The sequence below is a fragment of the Mesoplodon densirostris genome, chromosome 6 (genome assembly GCF_025265405.1).
Source record: "Mesoplodon densirostris isolate mMesDen1 chromosome 6, mMesDen1 primary haplotype, whole genome shotgun sequence".
Taxonomy (NCBI): domain Eukaryota; kingdom Metazoa; phylum Chordata; class Mammalia; order Artiodactyla; family Ziphiidae; genus Mesoplodon; species Mesoplodon densirostris.
The window spans coordinates 31,234,093-31,259,195 of NC_082666.1; the positions used below are offsets into that span (position 1 = coordinate 31,234,093).

Genomic DNA, 25,103 nt, shown 5'->3' on the forward strand with positions numbered 1-25,103 from the left:
CCACTAAGATCAGGAACAAGACAAGGTTTCCCACTCTCACCACTCTTATTCAACATAGTTTTGGAAGTTTTAGCCACAGCAGTCAGAGAAGAAAAAGAAATAAAAGAAATCCAAATCGGAAAAGAGGAAGTAAAGCTGTCACTGTTTGCATATGACATGATACTATACATAGAGGATCCTAAAGATGCTACCAGAAAACTACTAGAGCTAATCAATGAATTTGGTAAAGTAGCAGGATACAAAATTAATGCACAGAAATCTCTGGCATTCCTGTACACTAATGATGAAAAAATCTGAGAGTGAAATTAAGAAAACACTCCCATTTACCATTGCAACAGAAAGAATAAAATATCTAGGAATAAACCTACCTAAGGAGACAAAGACCTGTATGCAGAAAATTATAAGACACTGATGAAAGAAATTAAAGATGATACAAACAGATGGAGAGATATACCATATTCTTGGATTGGAAGAATCAACATTTTGAAAATGAATCTACTATCCAAAGCAATCTACAGATTCAATGCAATCCCTATCAAATTACCACTGTCATTTTTCACAGAACTAGAACAAAAAATTTCACAATTTGTATGGAAACACAAACGACCCCGAATAGCCAAAGCAGTCTTGAAAAAGAAAAACGGAGTTGGAGGAATCAGGCTCCCTGACTTCAGACTATACTACAAAGCTACAGTAATCAAGACAGTATGGTACTGGCACAAAAACAGAAATATAGATCAGTGGAACAGGATAGAAAGCTCAGAGAAACCCACACACATATGGTCACCTTATTTTTGATAAAGGAGTCAAGAATATACAGTGGAGAAAACACAGCCTCTTCAATAAGTGGTGCTGGGAAAACTGGACAGCTACATGTGATAGAATGAAATTAGAGCACTCCCTAACACCATACACAAAAATAAACTCAAAATGGACTAAAGATCTAAATGTAAGGCCAGACACTATGAAACTCAGAAGAAAACATAGGCAGAACACTCTATGACATAAATCACAGCAAGATCCTTTTTGACCCACCTCCTAGAGAAATGGAAATAAAAACAAAAATAAACAAAGGGGACCTAATGAAACTTAAAAGCTTTTGCACTGCAAAGGAAACCATAAACCAGATGAAAAGACCACCCTCAGAATGGGAGAAAATATTTGCAAATGAAGCAACTGACAAAGGATTAATCTCCAAAATTTACAAGCAGCTCATGCAGCTCAATAGCAAACAAACAACCCAATCCAAAAATGGGCAGAAGACCTAAATAGACATTTCTCCAAAGAAGATATACAGATTGCCAACAAACACATGAAAGAATGCTCAACATCATTAATCATTAGAGAAATGCAAATCAAAACTACAATGAGATATCATCTCACACCAGTCAGAATGGCCTTCATCAAAAAATCTACAAACAATAAATGCTGGAGAGGGTGTGGAGAAAAGGGAACTCTCTTGCACTGTTGTGGGGAATGTATATTGATATAGCCACTATGGAAAACAGTATGGAAATTCCTTAAAAAACTAAAAATAGAACTAACATATGACCCAGCAGTCCCACTACTGGGAATATCCCCTGAGAAAACCATAATTCAAAAAGATTCATGTACCACAATGTTCATTGCAGCTCTATTTACAATAGCTAGGACATGGAAGCAACCTAAGTGTCCATCAACAGATGAATGCATAAAGAAGATGTGGCACATATATACAATGGAATATTACTCAGCCATAAAAAAGGAAATTGAGTTATTTGTAATGAGGTGGATGGACCTAGAGACTGTCATACAGAGTGAAGTAAGTCAGAAAGAGAAAAACAAATACTGTATGCTAACACATGTATATGGATTCTAAAAAAAAAAAAATGCTCATGAAGAACCTAGGGGCAAGATGGGAATAAAGACACAGATGTAGTAGAGAATGGGCTTGAGGATACGGGGAGGGGGAAGGGTAAGCTGGGACAAAGTGGCATGGACATATATATAGTACCAAATTTAAAATAGATACCTAGTGGGAAGCAGCCGCATAGCACAGGGAGATCAGCTTGGTGCTTTGTTACCACCTAGAGGGGTGGGATAGGGAGGGTGGGAGGGAGGGAGACATGGGGATATATGTATATATATAGCTGATTCACTTTTTTATAAAGCAGAAACTAACACACCATTGTAAAATAATTATACTCCAATAAAGATGTTTAAAAAACAACAAACAACATAACACTTAAAAGAATTCAATTTCAAAGACCAGGCTTAGGTAGGGGAACCGAAGATCCCACACTTTGTAGAAGGTGGCCTGAGGCTAGAAAAAGCTCCAGGAAGGAGGACAGGGAGAGGGACAGTGAAGTTCAGCTCGATCTTAAGACTTAACGAACAGAAAATTTGAATAAATGAAGAAAGGGAAGAAAGCATTCTTGAAGAGAAGGAATCAGTACAGTACCAGAATGGGCTTTATGGGACAGTGAAAAAGACCATCTGTCTATATATGGATAAATAGTAAAAAATACAGCAAAAAGGTGGGCAAGGAGCAGACTGGGGGCAGTAAATATCCTGCTGTAAAGTACGGGTCAGAGAAAATGGAGAAGGTTTATTTGAATCAGAGCATGATGCCTTCTATAAACACTTCTGACTAGATCACTACTTACAGCCACAGTGCTAAGGGCCGAGGTTCATTCAATTTACTCAAGAAACATTCATGAAGCTCTTTCAAGGGTGGAGTAGGGATTTGGGGAAATTTAGGTTCACACAGACTCATCCCAAAAATGCTGGGATCCCTACAGTTGCAGGACAGAGGACAGAGACTTAGCCAGGTGGTCGTAAGCCACTTAGGTGGCTCAGGTAAGGTCAATCCTAGGAATTCCCAGCCAGTGCCAGGCATGGACACAGGGAGTCCAGGGGCAGGAAGTGCTTGAGGCTGAGGGGCACTTGGTGTTGCTCTGGGAAGTGGGGCTCAAGATCAGTGCTGCCGGCCTAAGAAAAGCACACTGGGACCAGGGTAGGGTCTTATCCAGGGGGCTCCAGGAATTAGAACAGGCATTTGAGGGCCAAGGCTCAGTTAGATGAATTGGGGCAGGAGAGTCGGTAGTGAGGTCCTAGGCTCTGGGGACGTCAGGGTTAGGCCTGGGCACCACAGTGCAGGCAATGTGAGAGGCTGGAGCTATTTCTACACCTGCTGCTTCAGTCAGAAGCCAGGACAGGATGGGCTGTCCCTGTGGGGACACCACAAGGCCTAGCTCTGGGATCTCGGGGAACTGAAGCCAGGAGAGGAGATGGGCCCAGTAGAGGTGTTCAATTCGGGGTCTCAACCTGGTCCTCATTTCCCTATTGTCTGTTCACCTCTGAAGACTCTGGTCTCCAAAGGGTGAAGAAGAGGTATTCTATAGAAGCACAGCTTTGCTAACGACTGACATCACTCTCTCCACCCTACCTCCTATCCCCCCAGGAAAGTTTGGGACCCCATCTGCTGGGATCATAGGGGTGGTGAATGGAGGGGAGCCAAGCACAGGTATATCTTGTTAAACAGTCTGCTTCAGCTACAGCGTAAATCTCAAAATTGGGTCTGAAACCTCAGCTGATAACCCACTTGTTTCAGACAATTTGCAAAGAAACCAAATCTCCACCAGCTAGAAGAGATGGATGTGCTCTTGGGTAGTGCAGAAGTATCTGTGTTATGAAAAGCAGAGGTGAGAACTGTGGTGAGAAGTCAGGGTTTCCTCTGAAGATTTTCTATTGGTTAGATTTAAAGTAACATCCTTTAATCTTCCTAAGATGCCCCAGGGGAGCCTCCTGAAAACATCTGCTGGATTTGAGGGGTCGGGGAGTACCTCCCTCATCCCCTCAGTATATGTGTTTGGTTTGGGATTTGTCAGTCTGGGAAGCTGAGGGCTCCGGGCAGCTCAGGCCTGGCAGATTTCCCCCACCTGCCTAAAACTCAGCCCAGGGAGACAGAGGACCCTCCCCAGCCCAATTCTGCACCTTCACTTTCCAGCCCCTGGAGCTGTGGCCTTTATTTCAAGTCCTGGTCCCCCGGGGCTGCATGGGGAATGAGGACAGCTGATAAGCCTGACATTATTGACTTTATGGGGAGTATTCAGTGAATTTACTTTCTGCAAGAAGGCTGCACTCTTATCTGCTGCCCACAGAGCATCTAAATCCTCATCTAGGGGACCCGTTGATGAATCATGTCTCTTATACAAAGAGCAGAGAATGTAAAGTGGAAAAGGGGAGTCACACCCCACCCCTTTCTTTTCTCCAGTACCTGGTTCTGCCCACCCTCACCACCCTTGCTTTCCCACTGCACTTCCGTTTATTGGCTGGAAATAGAAGCACTCGCAGCTCCAGGCCTACAAAGTTGAGGCCAAGCCAGCCTGGTCTTGAGAGTGTCAGCAGCTGAGCACACCCAGGGCTGTGCTAATTGGTATCTAAGGGAAGAAAAGCCCACTCACTTGAGGCAGTTACGTGTCCTGGTTTTTGCTGCGACGGTCAACATTTGCTCTGGACAGAAATACCCGCCTGGCCTCAACACCAGGTGTCTTGGTGGAGAAATGTGTGTGTATGGTGGGGGGCAGTTACCAAGGGGTACTGGGTCTGGGGAGCTGGAAAGCGAAAATTAACTGGAAGAGAGAGCCTGATGCTCAAGGGAAACTTTTCTTTCCCCCCCTCTGAGATCTCCTTAACCCATCCAGCCCTGGGATGTTGGCTTCAATTAGTGGAAGGAAATAAATGCTTCTTAGTAGCACAGGACCCAAAGGAACTGGAAGGAGAGAGGTGAGAGCCAGGATACTGAGTTGGACAAATGAAAGAAAAATATCAAAGTACCCTTTGGAGGAAATTAGAGGCATGTGTTCATATCCCCCATCTAGTTTTTGGATAGAGTTTTCTGGTAATAAAATGATTATTTATTGAGCAACTATGATTTTATTAGATGCCTATTACCACTGTTTTAAAGCATTTACTCCTAGTCACTAACTTCATGTACATTAGTGCACTGAATCTTTACAATAATCCATGAAGTTGATATTATTTCCAGTTTACAGCTGAGAAAATTGAGACTGGGAGAAGTTAAGTAACCTGCCCAGGATGGCAGCTGGTGTCAGAGCAGGAATTCAAACACCAGTCTGCCTCCAAAGCCTAATGAAAAGCCTCTCAACTTCTATACAAAACTGCTTTCCATTTGGTATTTCTCAGTACCTTTTCCCACTTAGTCCACAGCATATCAATGAGTATTTATTACTCCCATTTTATAGAAAACAGGCTCAGAAGAGTAATTTTTTTTTTTTTGCAATTTGACCAGCTTTTTATTTCTTAAATAAGTGGCCAGTTTAATTGAGAAAGTTACAGTGCAGCAGTGAGCCTCTAGACCAATTAACAAATTCCTCTACTTAAATGCAAACCAGTAACCTCATCATTGTGCTTATCCCAGGCAAGGCACTGGGTTAGCAGACAGAAAAGAGGGGAGACAGGAAGAAAGGGCATCAGCGGGGCAGATGAACAACAGTACAGGGAACCTTTGCAAATCTGATTCCGGATTGTGGTTGGATCACTCTCCTCACCTCCACCTTCTTTATTCAAACAGGGCTCCTTACATGTGGATCCAGTTGAGGACCATCCCTGAGATTCAACGTTCGTTGACTACTTCTTAGATGGAGGATGTTTGGTAACAGGCTGTGGCAAGCTTCCAAGTAAGGATAACTTATTTACAGAGTAATATTGTTTCTCCTCCTTTGTCACTGAAAGTCACAGTGTGCTGCAGGGGGTAAAAACCCAGTGGACAGCAGGTGTGCTTCCTCCTAAATCGGTATAATTTTTTTCCTTTGTTGTTCCTATCTATGAGTGTGTACAGGGCCACGAAACCTGTGTGCCTCAGGGACTCTGGTCTAAAGATTCTAGCAGCTTTACTTTTCTGTCATGACTAGGGAATGACCTCAGGGAAGTCCCCAAATGATGATGAAACAGCCAGATCTCTCTTTCCTTAGGAGAGAAGACCAAAGCTCTCATCCCTCCCAGCGCTCGGGTAAAGACGTGGGCCACATCAGTGTATTTCTCCCTTCCACGTACTCTGGTTTCCCACATCACCCGCTTTCATCATAGAGCAGCTACTTGCTCTGTTATTTTTTTCATTCAGGGGAGGTTAGAGTAGGGGAGGCGGGAAGAGGAGGTGAGCTAATCAGTTTGCCCTGTGGGTCCTATGAATGGAGTGACATTAACATCCATGAGAATTTATAGCCCCTGCTGGCTCTGAAAAGATGTTTGTGTAAAAATTGCTAGTAAAACAGTCAGCTGTGTTTGAAGGCTTGTTTCTTTGGGCATACATTTTAGAATTTAGGTAAATACTCAATTTATTTGGGACCTAAATTGTGGGGGAGTGATATTTTGTTTTGTCTAGGATAACACCTTGTTATATAACTTTATAATGAAAATATATAATTTCTCATATTAAATGAGAAAATTGGGTGAAATGCCTAGCGTGACACCTAGTACTTAGTGCTACATAATAGGGGTAGAGAATTCAGTGTGTGGCCCAGAGTTGGTGCTCGATGCCACCCACTAGGTCAAGCCATCATCCTCTCTCTGTATTCCTGTCACAGCTTCCTAGTCTCCCCACATCATTTCTTGGCCCCCTCCATACAGCAGCCAGAATGTTCTTCTCATCTCCTTAAAAAACAAATTAAGCAATCACCAGAAACTCCTTCCATGGCCTTAGAAGCATTCATTTCACAGAAACAAGCTATGTGACTTCTGACGGAAAGCAGGGCAAGCTGAAGGCAGCTGTTTGGAGAAATGAGTCAGTGCTCTCTTGCATTCATTCATCAAAAGCAAGTAAACTAGAATGAGACTTGCTTTAAAGAATTCAAAATGGAGATGGGGGCTCTTTTAAAAAAAGAGGAGGGCTTCCCTGGTGGCGCAGTGGTTGAGAGTCCGCCTGCCGATGCAGGGGACACGGGTTCGTGCTCCGGTCTGGGAAGATCCCACATGCCGCGGAGCGGCTGGGCCCGTGAGCCATGGCCGCTGAGCCTGCGTGTCCGGAGCCTGTGCTCCGCAACGGGAGAGGCCACAACAGTGAGAGGCCCGCGTACTGCAAAAAAAAGAAAAAACAAAAAAACAGAGGATTCAAAGGAATTTAAATTTCCCAAATAAAATGTCACAGAAAGATAAAACCTATGACTGAAAGTAACACCCACATACTGACAAATTTAGTTGTAAAAGAATTGCCACGGTTTTATTTGGAAAATGCAAATTTAAAAACAGGAGTTGTAATATCACAAAACAAAATGGAATTCATGAGAAGAAGCAAGGCAAAGAGGATCATTTTATGTTGACAGAGGGCACAATTCTCTTAAGTCAATAAAACTTCCAAGAGTCTTTATGTGCAAAATGCATTGTATCTCAAGATATAAAGATTTAAAGCAAACAGTCTTGGAAAAACCAAAAGGAAGGAACAGACACAAAACAGTAGAGGGAGATTTTCATATAACTCTCTCTAACAGATCAAACAGACCCAAACTCCCATGAATATAGAGGATCAATTTAATGGAGGTATATAAAATTTTTTTTATTTTTCAAATAAAGGATATATCTCCTTTTCTATTACCTACGGATCATTTATAGAAGTTTTACCTAGAGAAACTCTTAATAAATATCCCAAAGCAAAAACAATATGGAGCACACCTTTGACCACACTGCAATAAAATTAGAAGTTAATAGCACATGGTTACCAAAAAATACAACGATAAGGAAATTTTTTAACGTTTCAAAAAGAAAAATTAAAATAAACAACAGATGTTAGAGGCTAATGGCAAAGATACTGCAAATGGAAGTGAAGGATAACACCAGTGGTATATCAGAAGAAACTTCATAGCCTGAAATGCTTTTCTTATTAAACAAGAAAGAATGAAAATTAATAAACAATCTAAGAATGGGAGATGGAGAAAGAACAAAATAGACATAGGCAAATGAAAAAGCAGATTTAATAAAGATATGGTAGAAAGTGAAATAAGTCAGACAGAGAGAGACAAATACAGCATGATTTCGCTCATATGTGAAATATTAAACAAGCAAAAACTAAAACGTAGATGAAGAAAATGGAATAGTGGTTACCAGAGGGGAAGGGGAGGGGGCAAAATGGCTAAAAGGGGGTCAACTGTATGGTGACAGATGGAAACTAAACTTTTGGTGGTAAGCACGCTGTAGTGTATACAGAAGTTGAAATAGAATGCTGTACACAGGAAACTTATGTAGTGTTATAAACCAGTTACCTCAATTAAAAAAGATGAAACCTAGAAAGTCCAAAAAATATAAAAATAAAAATAAAGATATAGTAGAAATTAATACATTAGAAAATCAGAAAAATGGTGAAGCACAGAGGTAGTTTTTTAAGAGAAAAATGAAATGGACAAGCTCTGCAAAGCTAATAAAGGAGAGAGAAGTCCTAAACACATAACATGAGGAATGAGAAAGTTGATAACGTAAATACAGAGATATTTTTGAAAGCATTTGTTACCAACCAGGGTTCTTGGCCTTCCCCAATCAATGAAAATTGACTAGAGGCCAGAGAAGAAATTCAGGCAAGGCTTTATTGGGGCCCCTGTTGCAGCAGCGGGGAGCGAGAACAAACCACAGGTTCCTTTGTTTGCTTGCTCCCTGAGGGGGCGGTGAGTTTGTTCCTTATATGGGGCGAGGGCAGGGGTGTGTCCAGGGGTCGGGCCGGAGGGTGGCTTAGGTGCTTTGCCCACCCCTTAGGTGGTGGGTTTTTTAAAATTTTTTTTAAATTTTTTTAAAAATTTATTTATTTTTTATTGGGGTATAGTTGTTTTACAACATTGTGTTAATTTCTACTGTACAGCAAAGTGGAGTTCCCTGTGCTATACAGCAGGTTCTCATTATTTATCTATTTTATACATATTAGTGTGCAGAGGGCATGAGCAGTACCCTGCTTTTGCCCCAGGCTCTTCAAAACTGGCAGTTGGGTTTTTTGGTCTCTTTGTATCTTTTGTCCCAACTGCGCAGGCACACAGTTATTTTTAGTCCCAAACAGTTTCTTTGTATTTTGCTGCTGGAGGATAGGTGTGCCCAGGTGCAAGCATTGCAGCACTGCAGCAAAGGGGCCCAGGTCCCAGCCTGTCTCACTTTGAATAACTGTATATAACACTTTATTAATGAATGTGAAAATGTCAAAGTTCATATGTCAAAGTACCAAAATTGACTTGCAAGGTAGCACACTTGAAGGAACAAAATCTATCTAGGATTTACTAGTAAATTTTATTAACTATCAAGAACCAGCTAATTCATGTGATGAATAAATTGATGGAAGCTTAACAAAGGATGGATGGAAGCGGGGCTGAATGTATGACTGGATAAATGGAGAAATAGATGGATGCTTTGGGGCCTGGATATGCAGAACTGGGGATTGGGAAGGGGGTTGAGAATGAGCGGGGAAGAAGGGAGTTTTAAGACTGGATGGAGCTGACGTTTGACCTCCAGCCAAAATGACTTTGGTCCACAACCACCTGGGCTCACAGGAGTCCCTTCTGAAAACCTCAGGTTCGTCTTTTCTGAAGCTAACAGCCCCAGCACACAGGACTAGAGATCCAGCATTCACAGGCTAATCCAGACAGATCAATTAAGACAGCAGAGCCAGAGAGGCTGACAATGCCCCAGCCCTCCTAGGGACCTGCTCTTCTCTCCCCAACCCTCTCATCCCTCCCCAGGAGCCCGCAGGTGCAGTCTCTCCAGGGGGCGGTGAGAGCCATGAATAGTAAGGGTTTTAGCTCAAGCACACAGAGGCGTTTAGCTGCCCAAACCTAATCCCCCAATAATCGGATTATGTAAATTCCTACTTCAGCCCCTTCCCCTGCAAGACCTCGCCCCTAAACTCTCCACACTGGGAGACCAGGATGGGAGAGGGCCCATCACGCTGAAGCATCACTGCTAGTGGAATGCTGCACCAAGATGGTTTCCTCCATTTCAAAAATTATAAAACCAACAATAATATGGAAGAAACTTCAGAGAAGAAAACAAATGTTGACCCTGGTTGCACTGTGCCAACACATCTGTGCTCCCTTCTCCACAGTCCTCATCTTTCCCCTCGTCCTGTCTCTCAGTCCTCGTGCACTTGTACACAGATCCTATTTTACACTTACTGTTGCTTACCTTAGCCTCACACGTTCCCAATCTTGCTCCCTAGTTGCTACACTTCTTTTTTACAACTGTAGAACGTGCCATTAAGAATATATTACCTCGCAGGCTTTTGGCCGAGAGGAAGGGTAATGTAGGTTCTTGGTTTAAATTCCAACATGCCCTCTATCAGGATTGAGGTATAACAGGTAGGGTGGGAGACCTGGGCACCATGAGGCAGCAGTTCCCCTCAGTGGCACACAGAGACAGATGGCAGAAAGGACAAATCAGGGCTGCTCGCTGCAAATATTAGAGTATGTTCCCAAAGGCCCCTTTTGTGCCTATGCATAATTGACCCATTCATTCTCTCCAACCCACCCTCTAATCCATCCACTGACTGCCACCAGAATGAGGCTTGGAAATGTAAATCAAAACATATCACTCCCATGTTCAAAGCACACAGTTGCCTTCATATCGACTGCCCTCTCCTCCACTCATACGTGTGTACTTCCTGTCCAGCATTTCCCACTTTTGCACCCAGGTGATCAGGGACCCTGCCTTGGATTCTGTGCTTTAGATGGACCTGCTCTGGTCCTCCTCCAGTGCCCACCAGGTGCCCATTTCCCACATTCTAGACCACACCTAGGGTATCAGGGACCCCTGAATTTATACCACACTGTGTATATCCAGAACCCCTGCATCTCTGCTCAAATGGCCCTGAGTCTATTTTCAGAACCTTCACAGGGCTCTTCCTTAGGTCCGTGTGGGCTAGGATTCCACGTCATATACACAAGAACCTTCACAGAGAAGGGGATGGGAAAAGAATGGGCATGGGGATGGGTCAGGAGTCTCCATTTGTACCCTTGTCCTGAGCCCCACATACGTCAGAGGCAGCCCTGCCTCAAGGCCTAGTTTAAACGGCATCCCTACCACGAGCAATTGCTGATCCTCCAGCTAGAATCTTTGCCTCCTTAACTCCAATTTCATGCTCTCCGGCACTCAGGACTGTCTGTCTTGTATTTAGTCATTTTTGTCATGTCCTCTTCCTCCCAAAGACTGTGAACTCCTTAAAGGCAGATACAGACTTTTCTTCACTTTCCTGCCCTCTGAGAACTAGCAGTTTATGCAACAGCTTTTTTATTTATAATAAGAACTGTATGCCTTTTTTTTGAGGAGGGGGACAAACAACCCCCAAATCTCAGTGGCTTACAACAGCAAAGATTTATTCCTCAATCATGTGATGTGAAGGCTGTGGTTGGCTATGGGTTCGCTTTATGGCTTCCAGGCTGAGAGCAACCCCAAACATTACTTTCTCATGACTAAGCCCAACCAGCAATCACTCTTTTTTTTAAAACATCTTTATTAGAGTATAATTGCTTTACAATGTTGTATTAGTTTCTGCTGTATAACAAAGTGAATCAGCTGTATGTATTCATATATCCCCATATCCCCTCCCTCTTGCATCTCCCTCCCTCCCACCCTCCCTATCCCACCCCTCTAGGTGGTCACAGAGCACTGAGCTGATCTCCCTGTGCTATGCGGCTGTGGCTGCTTCCCACTAGCTATCTACTTTACATTTGGCTGTTAGAGCTTCTGTTCTATCACCACCGTGTCAAGTTTGCTCACATTCCATTGGCTGATGCAAGTCACATGGCCAAGCCTGGAAGGGAGTGAGGAATTGCTCTCCCTTCACCTACAGGGAGGCATTGCCAGTCACATGACAATGGGAGGGGCTATATAATCCTCTCACAAGGAAGGGAGCCAGTAGTTGTAACAATAATACAATTTACCACAGCAAAATTTATAGTAGTCTGACTGTGTACTAGGTACAGTGCTAGATTTTACAGATGAGGAAATTGAGGTAGGGAGAAGTTACATGATTTACCTAGGGTCACATAAATGGGTACATCAGGGATTTCAACCTGGGTAATGCAAATCCAGAGTCCTTTGCTCTTATCCACTAAGCTTTAATGCATTTGTGAATTTATTGTGCCAAATCCTATGCTGGTACCTTCAGAGAGTGTGATGCCTAGAATTTTATTACTTACCCATTCATTTATCAACCAACATTTGAAGAATGCCTGTTCACTGGGTTTGAGGAGGAGACAGACAAGATAAATGGGTAAAATATTACTAAATGGGGGTGAGTGCTAAGGAGAAGAATAAAGCAGGGCAGGAGGATGGAGAGTCCTGTGTGTGTGAACGTGCAATTTTAGATATTGTGGTCAGAGAATCCTCATTGAGAAGGTGACATTTGAGCAAAGACCTGAAGAATGTCAGCTCCTTGAGGGCAGAATTTGTGTCTGTTTTGTCTGAAGTTGTATCCCCAGTGCCTATAACAGGCACTGGCCCATAGCAGACACTCAATAATAATTTCTGAATGAATGAAAGGAGGTGAGGGAAGGAACTATTTGGATAACTTGGGAGGGGGGAAGAGTATTTCAGGCCGTAGAAACAGACAGTGCAAAGGCCCTGAGACAGGAGGGTGCCTGGAGTGTTCCAGAGCTGAGTACACCCCGGGGAGAGAAGGAACACACGGGGTCAGGTAAAATCTGGGAGCCATTGTTAAGACTTCAGCTTAACTCTGAGTGAAATGGGGAGCCAGAGGAAGGCTTTGAGTGAGAAGTGACAGGAACCTGACTTGGGTTTTCATAGGATCACTCTGGGTGATGTTGGAGAATGGACAGAAAGAGGAAAGTACAGAATCAGGAAGACCAATGAGGAGGCCCTGAAATACCAAGTCCCAGGGGCACTCTGGAAGCTGGGATGAATAAATCTGGGGATCTGTCCAGTGCAGTGATTGTTAAATTTCTTTGTGCATCTTCATCTGCTGGGATACTTAGTAAAAACGCAGATTTCGAACCCCATCCCCAGAAAACCTGATCTGGTGGTCTAGGTTGTGGGTATTGAGATCTGCCTCCCCTCACCCATGATTCTGAAGCAAGTGGTTCTTGAACTACAGTTGGAGACTTACTGGGCCTTAAGTGATTGACATCTGATGAGTTAACCACGTGGCATGGACTTTCCGAGGTTTGTAGGCGTGGAAGAGGGTGGGTAGGTCACACGCCCGGCTTTGCTGTGGCCGGGTAGGTGGCAAGACCCCTCCCGTCCCCAAGCCTTAGGCAAAGCAGGGTTCTCCTTCCGCCTCTGCTCTGTTTCTAGAACACAGGGAGGCTGGTCCTGGGAAGCGGGCGCGCGGTGGGGGAAGGGGGGAGGGAGGGACCTGCGGAGTCCGGGTCAGAAAGGGGCCCCGTGGGTCCCCGAGACAAAGGGCGGTGTCCTATAAAGGCGGTAGCGGAGGCGCGGCGCCCAGGCGAGGGCGACAACTACGGCGCGGATCTTGGAGAGGAGGTGCGTGGACTCCGAGAGGGACGTGGGCACTGCCGGGGCTTGTGGGCCAGGGGGTCTCCGGCGCAGCTCCCCGAGTCCGAGCCGCACTCGCTGCGGAGGGCAGGGGTGTGGAGTTGACTTGGTGGCAGCCACCAAGGCGACTCGGTGAGAGAACCTGGGGGCTTTTCGCGGAGCAGGGGCGGTGGTGCGGCTCCGGGGGAGCCTGGCGGGTCCTCTAGCGCGTGTTGGTGGGGCTGCTGCGCCTTGGTGTCCGATGCCCGGGCACCCCTGGATGTGTCTCCGAGGGCCGCTTAGGCAGCTTCTGCGTCGGGATGAGCGACTCCTGGACACCTGGCAGGTGCGAAACTTTAGCCGAGTTGCTTTCCCGGACGCCTGAACTTCGTCGCAAGGCAGGCGCTGCCGGCGAAGGGGAGCAAAAGTTATACAAAGAAAAAGGGAAAAGCCGGGAATGAAGCGGTCAAGGGCAGCAGGTTGGGCGGGGTGGGCGGTGAGGCGCGGGTGTTGAGCGCGTTTTGGAACAGGTGGCGCTCCCAGTGCGCCGGGAGCGCACCCAAAGACCCGCATTCATAGCAAATGTACTTATTTAGAAGAGTTGTCTAGTGAGAAAAGTAATTGCATAATAGTATGTATTCTGATTTTTAAAGGATACATATATCTTATATAAAATATATATGTGTGTGTGTGTATATATATATACATATACATATATTATATATACACACACTAAACTGGCTACTGCTGGGGAATGAGTTTGAATAGGTAGATGGATAAGGATGGTCTTTTATTTTTTGCTTTATCACTTGTGTACTGCTTGATTTTTTTTTTTCCTTAAGGTATCATGTGTTATTTCTATAGTAGCTTCAAAAGGCAAAGCTGTGCCTAGTGCTGGAGGTTAGGCACCTTCCCCTAACGAAATTGTATAAACCACCCTTCACCGCCCTCTTTCTGGACAGTGTTTCCTCTTACTTTTAAAAGAAAGATGAAAGAGACAAATACACAGGACCAAAGGCCAGAAAGAGAAGTTTAAAGTTTTATGAAAAAAAGAGCAGTGTGAGTCTGAATGCCTGGGACAGGCCACCACAGGAATGTTAGCTGTACTTCTGTGCTGCAGCCTTTCTAGTTGACCTGGGCTCTGTGTCCAGGAAACACCCACACAAAAGCAGCACCTTTTCTGGGGGCATAATTGTTCTTTTCTCCAGTAACCTGTTACCTTCTGTGGTGACAGTATAAGTAGAAGTTTGTGCACACCTATATTCCTATTCAGTTTACCGTGACATTCCTCCTATCCAGGCATTCTTAGCCTGCGACCCATTACACACACCCACTCGGGTGTGTGGATAGAATTCAGACGTTCTATATATTTAGGTGGGAAAAAATTACATCTTTATGTCTACTGACCTTTAGTTTAAATTTAGCATTTCCTTTATTTATGAATGTGAGTAATAAACTACTTCGGCACTAGTAGTGCTGATGACTTTGTCACCAAATAAAAATCATACTTTCAACTCATGCTGCAGATCTTCTGAAAAAATCATTTAAATATCACTACTTAGAAATGATGATAACAAATCTAATGTGTTAAGAGGGAAGCACAGGTATTACTGTCTTGCTTTTTAGAATTACTTTAATACCTATGAAGTATAATTGGTTATTTTATGTGTCTATTTTAATTCATACATTTAAAACTCTTATTCTGAGAAGGGAACCAAAGGCTTTTTCCTTTATGTATTTGAAATCATTGTTCTGAGATGAAATCCGTCCCTAGGCTTCCCCAGACTGCCAAAAAGGTCCGTGGCACAAAAAAGGTTATGGACCCTGACTCAGCAGGAGTCAGTGGTGACATAGATGCATAAATACTCAGGCTTGGGACACAGGCTCTGCCACACAGGGATGTGTGACTTGGGACAAAAAAACTTCACGCCTGTTTCAACATCTGTCAGATGTTCTCTGATTCTGTGGCATCTGGGGTACTTTTTAAGTTCTTAAATTACTCTGAATCAAGATTAGCAGCCACCAGTCCTTGCAACAGGAAAAACACTAAATGCCATTTTCCTTTGATTTAATAAGTCCTTAGCAATTTTCCAGTGACCTCTACTTTGAGTTTTTCCAGCTTGTTAAATCACTGATTTCTATTTCCCCCTGTGGAGAAGGAGAGTAACACACTTGAGGATAAGTCAACAAGTAATTATTAAGCACGTACTAGGATGGCAAGGCTACGTTTCAGAAGCCTTCTCTTCTCCCCATTTCCTCTGTCTGCTTCTCACAATAGGATGGAGCCCTCTCAGAAGAGAACACCAGTTAGTTTATCCTGCCTAATCTTTTCTTCCCAGCTTGAAAAAGACCCCCCATGGGACTAGTGAATGAGCTAAAGCCTCTTTTGACAAGAGAAGCTTAAAAGTGACTTTGCTTCCACAGTCCTGGCTGCAAAGCAACCAGCCTTGGTGTGAGCAAAACTGAATAGTTTTTTAAATCCCCTTGATTTAGGTTCAAACTTTCATATTTTAGGTATAGTTGTATACAGGTCTGACAAAGCTCATATTTTCATTGTAGATCCAAAGGCTAGGTTATTTAGAAATAACTTAGGTAGATAAAAGTCAAGGGCAGGGCACTGTGGCATTTCAGCATAGAAAGAGGCCTTGGGGATCAACCCCGTTCAGTTTGGAAGCCCCCTAGAATGCCTGAGTTCGGTGCTGTTTCTCTGCTCCTACAGCCCCTGTGCTTCCCTCTCTGTGTCACAGGGCAGTGGGCTCCTCAGTGTCCAGCAGTGAGCACAGTGTCTGGCACGTAGAGTCAGTAAGTGTTGATAGTAAAGCTTAGAGTGCAGGTGACTGTCTTGGGTCATGGGTCCAACTAAGAGTGTCTCCACAGAGAGAGGAAATAGACTTAAGCGGCTGATGGAGGGAGCCTGAGGCCAGCCGGTGAACTTGAGCCGCCATGATTCTGCTCACCACTGGCTTCTCAGCACAGCACTGGCCTCTCCAACCCAGGCAGAAGCAGGAAAGGCAACAAGAACCTGCGTGGGGAAATGTCCTGGGGGGGCATATATCCTTGTAGCTTATTTTATACATAATAGTTTGTACCTCTTAATCCCCTAGATACTGCTTCCTTCTCAAACATAGTTTTGCTAGGTCTCAGAACTCCTGTTTGGAGGGTAGAGCAGTGTTCTCAGCATTGGGTACACGCGGAGATCACACAGGGGTGCACTGCTGGGATCTCACTTCAAGAAACAACTTGCAGTTCAGCTGCAGAGAGTGCAGTTAGCTGACAGCCTTCAGTGGCAGTGCCCTCAGGATGGGGCCTCCGTTCTTCCGGCAGCCCCCAGCCTATGAGTGAGCGTGGCAGCGCTGCCAGGATCTGGTGATTTCTGCCCAGTGGGGTCTCCTCCACAGTCACTCTTTGCCCTAGAGTTCCCTGTTGGGTTGACTGCCATTTTTCCAGGTCTGCATCACAACCCACCCTTTTGTACCATATGTGCCAATTTTTAACCCTCCAACTCCTTCCTGCAACGTGGGCTGTTAACACAAAGAACAGGTGTGGAAGGAAACTGGCACTTTGAGAGGCACCTACCAAGTGCCTGACATTCTACATGGTGCTTTATATAACTTTTCTCAGATATTCGGGATGTTTACCTACGAACTCATATCCTCAGGAAAGCCCAAATAAAACTAGGAGATTGGGATTGACATATATACACTAATATGTATAAAATAGAAAACTAATAAGAACCTGCTGTATAAAAACATAAATAGAATAAAATTCAAAAAAAGAAATAGAGAAAAGGTAGATCTTAGGGAAAAGTTCAATGGCGTTGACCCAATCATTTTGGTCTTGACATGGTTCTTTTACACCTTTCTCTAGTCAGCAAGTGTAGCTCTGGACTTGGCCCTTGGTGTGTGGGACCTTCTGCTATGATTTTTAAGTGCTTATGTATGTGCCGCCTCCTCCACCAGACCATCCAATAAGCTCCTTGAGCACCAGTACCCAGTCCAACCATGTCCACAAACCCATGGAACAGAACAGGTCTACAGGAAGGGTTAAAATAAAGCAACAAAGGCAGCAAGAGCCAAGAGATTACAGTAGATTTGGTTACAGGAAAACAAGATATCACCCCCCCCAGGAATATTCAGTACCTCACAAGTCATTTTTATTTATAAATATATTTATTATTTTGTTGTATTTATTCTCCAACACTTTTATAGCCATTACTATGTGTCAGGCACTGTTATAGTGATTTACAAATATCAACTTATTTAATTCTCCTAATAGCCTTTGTCTTCCACCAGTGGCTGTGGGCATGGGGGGCTCTGGGATGGCCTGGAAGCCTTTATAGGAATGAAAAGGAGGATTTGATCTGCTCTTTAAAGAATGTGTAGAAATAGGCAAGAAGACAGCAAGGAGGGAATTCAAGGGACAGAAGATGGCATGTGTGAAGGTGTGGAGTTAGGAATATTTACTACTCTTTGGGGGCACAGGAAGGGGTTGCTGAGACTGGAGCAGGCGGCAAACTGATAGCCATGAACCAAGAGCACCAAACGTTGGGTGCTGGGCTGTGGCTCGTTTGCTGATGCGTCATAAAGGTTCCCATTAATGTAGGTTAATCCAAGCCACCTGAACAAGGGGCCCATGCCTCTAAAAGTTAAAAAGGGCACAATTAAGAATTAGCAATATGCGATAATAATCACCTCTCCCAGGGTTGGAAAGGTCATCCAAATCCAACCTTGGAGAGCCTGGGTATCTTCCGTAGCATCCACGCCAAATCGTCACCCCCCCCGCCCCTTTTCTTCTTTGTCACGCTAAACAACCCCACTTCTGCTCCTCACAGAGCCGGGTTTCAAGGCTCTTCATCACCCTGTTCATCCTCCTCTAAATGTGGTCCAGTCTAGATATTTTAGCTCTTACACAGCGGGCCCAATCCTGCAGATGAGGTCGGCCGGCTAAGAGGAGAGTTGTGCTATCACCTTCTTCACTCCAAATATTATCTCGTTAATGAAACCTAGGATCTCAGCACCCCCCTTTTTAAAGAATCTATATCCAACTCTCTATTAGCAAATATATGTTTTATTCACACACGTACTCAATCCTACACTGTGCCTGATTCTGAACAATTAGGAAGAGTTGGTTATAAAAGTAGTAATAAGGGTATTAAGATAAAACCACCTTTTAACTGGAGGCTTCAAAACACCCAGGGAGAGAAACGCTGAAGGAAGGTGTTCTTATCCTGCCCTTTCTTCTACCATGTTTCCTTCCATTGTCAAAGGAAGATTCAGAGCACCTGGAAATGAGGCAGTGCATTTCCTAAGATCTGAGTGGAGAAGATTAACATCTCAAGTTCCTGGCAGGACATGTGCTATCCAGCAGGCCTCTGACAAGGTATTGGCCCTCAGGGCCCTTTCTCTTTCTCATCTCAGGAACTCCAACATGACCAGAAAGATCTTCACAAACACCAGGGAGCGGTGGAGGCAGCAGAACGTCAACAGTGCCTTTGCCAAGCTGAGGAAGCTCATCCCCACTCATCCTCCCGACAAGAAGCTGAGCAAAAACGAAACGCTTCGCCTGGCGATGAGGTACATCAACTTCCTGGTGAAGGTCTTGGGGGAGCAAAGCCTACAGCAAACAGGAGTGGCTGCTCCGGGAAATATTCTGGGCCTCTTCCCCCAAGGACCCCACCTGCCGGACAGGACTCTCCTTGGTGATTACCAGGTTCCATCATCCGGCCCAAGCCACCACATTCCGTAGTGGGGCTCTGGCTGTCGTCACCCCAGGCAGCACTGGTTCAGAAGTAACTAGCTGTCGACAGCCTTTTGCATGTTCCAGAGTCAACCTGATGAATAATTTGTGAGGCATGAATTTAAGCTTCATAGGAGGTGGCTCAGGGTTGGCTTCAGGATGCTGAAAGGGACCATGAGGAACATGGCTTGGGCGTCTGTCACCCCCCACCCCCAGGGCTTCAGTCAGATCAACCTGTCTCTGTCTATGTTATAAATCTGGGTTCTGCATAAGATGTTGTTTGAAAAAAAAAAAAAAAAGACCCTTAGGTTAAAAACTGGTTTGAAAATCACTGTTTTACTCCGTATGTTTTCAGTTATAAGAAAGTTTTCTCAAAATGGATCTCAGATGGATGAGTAGAAAATGCTTCCCTCCAAACATATTTTAAAGTTTGTTTTGAAAAATGAGGCATATTTGATCAAGGGTGAACAATGTAAGACAAATGAAAAGATAGCCCTTGCAGAAACCAACCTGGAGACTTGCAGGAACATCTGTGAAGAAAAGACCCTCCTGACATGTGAGGACCACAGGAAGGCAGCAGATACCTGTGGAAGAGCTCTGCATCCTTTATCTCCATGGACGTGTGAGGTGTCACTTGCATAGGGCTGTGTATGTATATGTTATCTCTAAAGCCAAATGGTGGATTATACCTGGGAGAGGAAAGGACTTGATAATTTACAAGAGTTCATAGTTTTCTTATGAAAAACAGCTAGCTAAAATAGGTTTTCTAACCCCTTAGTTTCACATGTCAGGTATCAAAACTTTTAATTTAGCCCGAGTTTCTGCTGACTTAAGACCTGTAACATTCAAATATAATGATGAAAATCTAAATATTACCATTTAACAGAGAGCTTAACAAAAGATTTAGAGTAGACAATAGGAATGTTAATACCAGACTCTAATGAATTAATGAACATGTGATTTGTTTTCCCTGCTATGGAGCATTAGCTCAATCTTAGGCTGGGAGAGGTGGTACCCACAATGAGTGAAACAGCGTGGATCTGGCAGAACTCACCACCTTATGCCACCCTGATGATGCTTAGATTCAAAAATGAATCCCATAGTTGAGCCCAGAATACAAATAATGTCATTTGATTGTCTCTGGGACATTTTATGTCCCCAAAGTTCTTGGTGGTACATTGGTTTTAAAACCATCTGAACTACAGGTAGGAAATAGATGGATTTGAGATCATGTGTACACAATAGAGGAATTTAATTTTTTTTCCACTCTAGAAAGAAGGTATTTGATTTATGAAAGGCTGAAATGAGCCTCTTTGGTTTGGTAATTAGAAGAAATCTGGATGAGGTGCCCTCAAAATCTCATTCTCCCAAAATAGCAAGGTCATAATGTCTTTAAACTCTACACGGCGTTGACACTTGTAGAACAACACATTTATCAGAAACAATGCATTTTCCGTGTAGGTTCTTTCTTTAAACTGCATTCAATAAATGTCCCCACAGACCCAGAATAGTCCTAGGAAACACATAAGCACAGAGACCAGGGGATTTCCCCGAATTTACATTTCTTTCTCATGAGCTTATGTGGACTTAAATTTGTCCCCAAACTACCAGGTGATAGTACATCTCAAAGCTTTGATGACAGTTTGTCAATTGAGTAATATTGCTTATTCTCTCATCTGGCATTAACTCAAAGTAACACTTTTGACAGCATTTTTATATTAGCCTCATGTTGCTGAGGAAGGCAGAGAAGACCTCTTTACCTGAACACGGGATTTTACTGCTCTTCTCAGAATGAGTGCCCTTCTCTGCTGCTGGGGCCATGTCTGTTGTGCACAGAGGGCCTTTCCACTGAAAAGTAACCAAGTACCGCCAAAAAGTTGTGAGGAGATTGAGTATCATTAAACTAAATGAGGGAACAGTTATTTGAAGAAACCCTATAGGAAATTCCTACGATAAATGAATAAACTTTTAAAATATTACTTAATGTAATTCATCTCTTAAATGATTTCTTTTGCAAGTTGGATTTTGGCCTATCAAGTTGTGTTAGGTTAAAGTGACTGTCAAAAGGAATTGTAGTTATATGGACCAAAACCTTGCCAAGGTATCTGTGAGACTGGAAGCTAATTCTAAAATCACTCCACAGCCTTCCTTGGTGTCCTGTACTTACAGCTTGGTGATTGCAGTAGTAAGAATTTATGGTTCAAATGAATTCTAGTTCACTGATGGTACATCTCCTTATGGACCATTTGAACCCAAAATAAAACTTTAGACAGATTATATCATTTATGCTACTCTGTTACTTGAAAACAAGTGTTTGTTCCGCTATGGGCACCACTGGAAACTTCCGGAAGCCAAGTATAAACAGGCCCGTTTATTTATACAGATCATTAGACTGGCTAATTCTACTCCTCCTTTTACAGAGGAGAAAACAGTCCAGAGGGCTTTGAAGTAACTTTCCAGAGGTCACATGGACAGTTAATGCAGCCCAGGACATAGTGTGAGATCTTCTGAGCCAGCACATCCAGCCTTTCTACAGCCCTGTTCAGCCACTAAGGATTTTAGGATTGAAAATGGCCAAGCACCTCATTATTAGGCTCATCTCTTTTCAATAGTGTTCAGTGATCTTCATATGCCTTTTAATTGAAATTGAATTATTGTGCTTTGTAGAATGTGATTAGAGGTACCAACCAAAGATTTTATTTGGTGATGTGTTTTGTGAGTTTGTAATCATTGATTCTAAATTGCTATTTAACTATTAATTTATTGAAAATAAATTATTTAAGAAAAGAAATTGTTTTTTTTTTTAGAAAATATTTCACAAATTTACTAAGCACATCCACCCATTCTGTCCATCCTTTGAACCCCACTCCCCCTGTTATCTTGAGTCTAAAAAAAAAATCTAGGGCTTCCCTGGTGGTGCAGTGGTTAAGAATCTGCCTGCCAATGCAAGGGACACGGGTTCGAGCCCTGGCCCGGGAAGATCCCACATGCCATGGAGCAACTAAGCCCGTGCACCACAACTACTGAGCCTGAGCTCTAGAGCCCACAAGCCACAACTACTGAGTCCACGTGCCACAACTACTGAAGCCTGTGCACCGCAACAAGAGAAGCCACCACAGTGAGAAGCCTGTGCACTGCAACGGAGAGTAGCCCTGACTCACCGCAACTAGAGAAAGCCCGTGCACAGCAACGAAGACCCAACACAGCCAAAAATAGATAAATAAATAAATTTATTTTTTAAAAAAATCTAGCATCCCCTAATTAGTCCCTCCCTTCGCTTCCTCCTTCACACAGCTTCCTAACTGTCCTCAAATCACAGCTATGGTCAGGTCGTCCCCTGCTATCAAACCTTTAGTGTCTTGTCCACCAATCTGAGACAGATGCCATACCCCAGCAAACCAAGCCCTCTGCAGCCTGGCTCAATGTACTATTCCCTTTACCTTCCACAATTGCCTAAATATTTTATACATGCTAATGAAACCACTTCACTTGGTGGTCCAACAGGCCAAACTCTAATACCTCTGACTTTACTCTTGTGAGTCCATCTGCTTACACTAAATTCCACTTGCTAAAATCCTTCATGACTGATCTTAAATACCACTCCTTCAGGAAGCTTGACTCATCTTAAACACCACCTTACATGAAGTCCTCCTAGATTTCCACCATTCAGTCTAATTTCTCCTTTTGTAGAATCCTCTTATATGCTTCAAGACCCTTACTTCCTCTCCCCTGTGTTATATACATCTTGTGCATATTCTGTCCCCAGCAACAAGTTAAGATCTCCTTGAGGGCAGTGACAGTTTATAACATTGAGTCTTCACAACATCCCTGCCAGTGACCTCACTTTTAAAATGAGAAAACTATACCGAGACTAGCTCCATTAAGAATACTCCTAGCCTCCCCTGAAAGACGACACTGAAATGCAACTTGAACAGGCTGAATTTTCCTGAGAAATCCCAAGTCTAAAGCTCTTCTTTTTTTTTTTTTTAATTTTTATTGGAGTATAGTTGATTTACAATGTTGTGTTAGTTTCAGGTGTACAGCAAAGTGAATCAGTTATACGTATACATATATCCACTCTTTTTTAGGTTCTTTTCCCATCTGGGCCATTACAGAGCATTGAGTAGAGTTCCCTGTGCTATACAGTAGGTCCTCATCAGTTATTTATTTTGTATATAGTAGTGTGTATGTGTCTATCCCTAAAGCTCTTCTTAAAAGTTTGTTTCTCAAAATATCCATTCTAGCTCCATTAAGAATACTCCTCTAGCCTCCCCTGAAAGACGACACTGAAATGCGACTTGAATAGGCTGAATTTTCCTGAGAAATCCCAAGTCTAAAGCTCTTCTCTTTTTTTTTTTAATTTTTATTGGAGTATAGTTGATTTACAATGTTGTGTTAGTTTCAGGTGTACAGCAAAGTGAATCAGTTATACGTATACATATATCCACTCTTTTTAAGATTCTTTTCCCATCTGGGCCATTACAGAGCATTGAGTAGAGTTCCCTGTGCTATACAGTAGGTCCTCATCAGTTATTTATTTTGTATATAGTAGTGTGTATGTGTCTATCCCTAAAGCTCTTCTTAAAAGTTTGTTTCTCAAAATATCCATTCACCAAGTCCCTTGCAGCACCTGCCTTATGAGGTTTCACCAGCTAAGAATGGCTTGAGATGACCCAAATATGTATAAGTTACGCACAACAGGCTTTGTCCTTAAAAGGCCAAAGGATGAAAGAGGTCAGGAGAATGGACAGCTTAACTGCTGACCTGCAGGCCAAAGGTTAGCTAAAAGTCATATCCTTAAATAAAAAGGTCAAAGATAAGGAAGGAATCTAAAAGCTCAATGGCAATGCAAAGTGGGGGATTTAAAGTGGCAGGTGTTAGGAAGGAATGTCAAGGGGAGAGTGTGGTTCAGGATTATAAGAAGCCAGGGCATGGGCTCCTAAACACACCCTCCCTTCTATGACTATTGGAGTTTACTATAAACAGGGAAATTTCTGTTCTATTTTCTCTTTATTGCTAATGACCTATCATTAGCCTTAAAAACCACTAGGTTTAAAAGATTTTTAATCTAGATTTTAAAAAGCACTAGACTTTTACATAAACCTTAGGTTGGTAATCTACCAAATAATGTTTACTCTGAGAATTTAATTTCCAGAGCTCAAGGGGGTAGTCGAATGAGGCAAGCTATAGACTTGCCTTTTCTGGATAATTTTAAAAATCAGGGTTATCCAGTATGTTCATACACTTGGACCTAAGTAACTCTCCTTCGAGGAAGCTATCATAAAGAAATAATCAGAATTATGGTCAAAGGATTATATATATGGGTATCTATTTCAGAATTGTTTACAATACAATGTAAGTAAAAATAAAGTAAATTTATGGTAATAAAAGTCAGAGCCAAGATTTGCTGAGTGCTTATGATATGCCAGGCACTGTGACAAGAGCTTCCTGCATATCAGCTCACCTAATCTTCATAACAATATTATATTGCTAATATTATATCAATTATATGTATTGTTCTCACTTCACAGATGATGAAACTGAAATTTAGGAGATTTTTTTTTAAAGCGTGAATTTAAAAAATTTTTTTTAAATTTTATATTGGAGTATATTTTATTAATAATGTTCTGTTAGTTTCAGGTGTACAGCAAAGTGATTCAGTTATACATGGACATGTATCTGTTCTTTTTCAAATTCTTCTCCCATTTAGGTTATTACAGAGTATTGAGTAGAGTTCCCTGTGCTATACAGTAGGTCCTTGTTGGTTATCTATTTTAAATATAGCAGTATTTACATGTCAATCCCAAACTCCCAATCTATCCCTTCCTGCTCCCCCCTTCCCCCCGGTAACCATAAGTTCCTTCTCCAAGTCTGTGAGTCTGTTTCTGTTTTGTAAATAAGTTCATTTGTAT

The 25,103-nt window shown here is 43.0% G+C and overlaps 2 protein-coding genes across 3 annotated transcripts in view; both read left to right on the plus strand.

Moving 5' to 3' along the window:
- Positions 1 to 5,663, plus strand: part of FKTN (fukutin) — a 92,491-nt gene extending 86,828 nt beyond the window's left edge. Inside the window, exon 11 of one of the 2 annotated variants that reach the window (XM_060101157.1) lies at positions 5,576 to 5,663. In XM_060101157.1, coding sequence (XP_059957140.1) covers positions 5,576 to 5,601 — 26 coding nt within the window. In that variant the 3' untranslated portion in view covers positions 5,602 to 5,663. The remainder of the gene's footprint in view (positions 1 to 5,575) is intronic. The other variant, XM_060101152.1, reaches the window with a different exon arrangement.
- On the plus strand, positions 5,585 to 21,900 carry TAL2 (TAL bHLH transcription factor 2). The gene is made up of 2 exons (XM_060101159.1): positions 5,585 to 5,681; positions 18,849 to 21,900. The coding sequence occupies exons 1-2, from the start codon at positions 5,650 to 5,652 to the stop codon at positions 19,198 to 19,200; spliced, it is 384 nt and encodes a 127-aa protein (XP_059957142.1). The 5' UTR covers positions 5,585 to 5,649; the 3' UTR covers positions 19,201 to 21,900.
- Positions 21,901 to 25,103: the final 3,203 nt, after the last annotated feature.

Excerpts from the sequence above, each read along its gene's own strand:
- TAL2 (XM_060101159.1), top strand. The coding sequence starts at position 5,650 with ATGTTTGGTAACAGGCTGTGGCAAGCTTCCAA. Across the intron at positions 5,682-18,848 it reads AGGCTGTGGCAAGCTTCCAA|GGCCCTTTCTCTTTCTCATC; the intron begins GTAAGGATAACT and ends ATTGGCCCTCAG.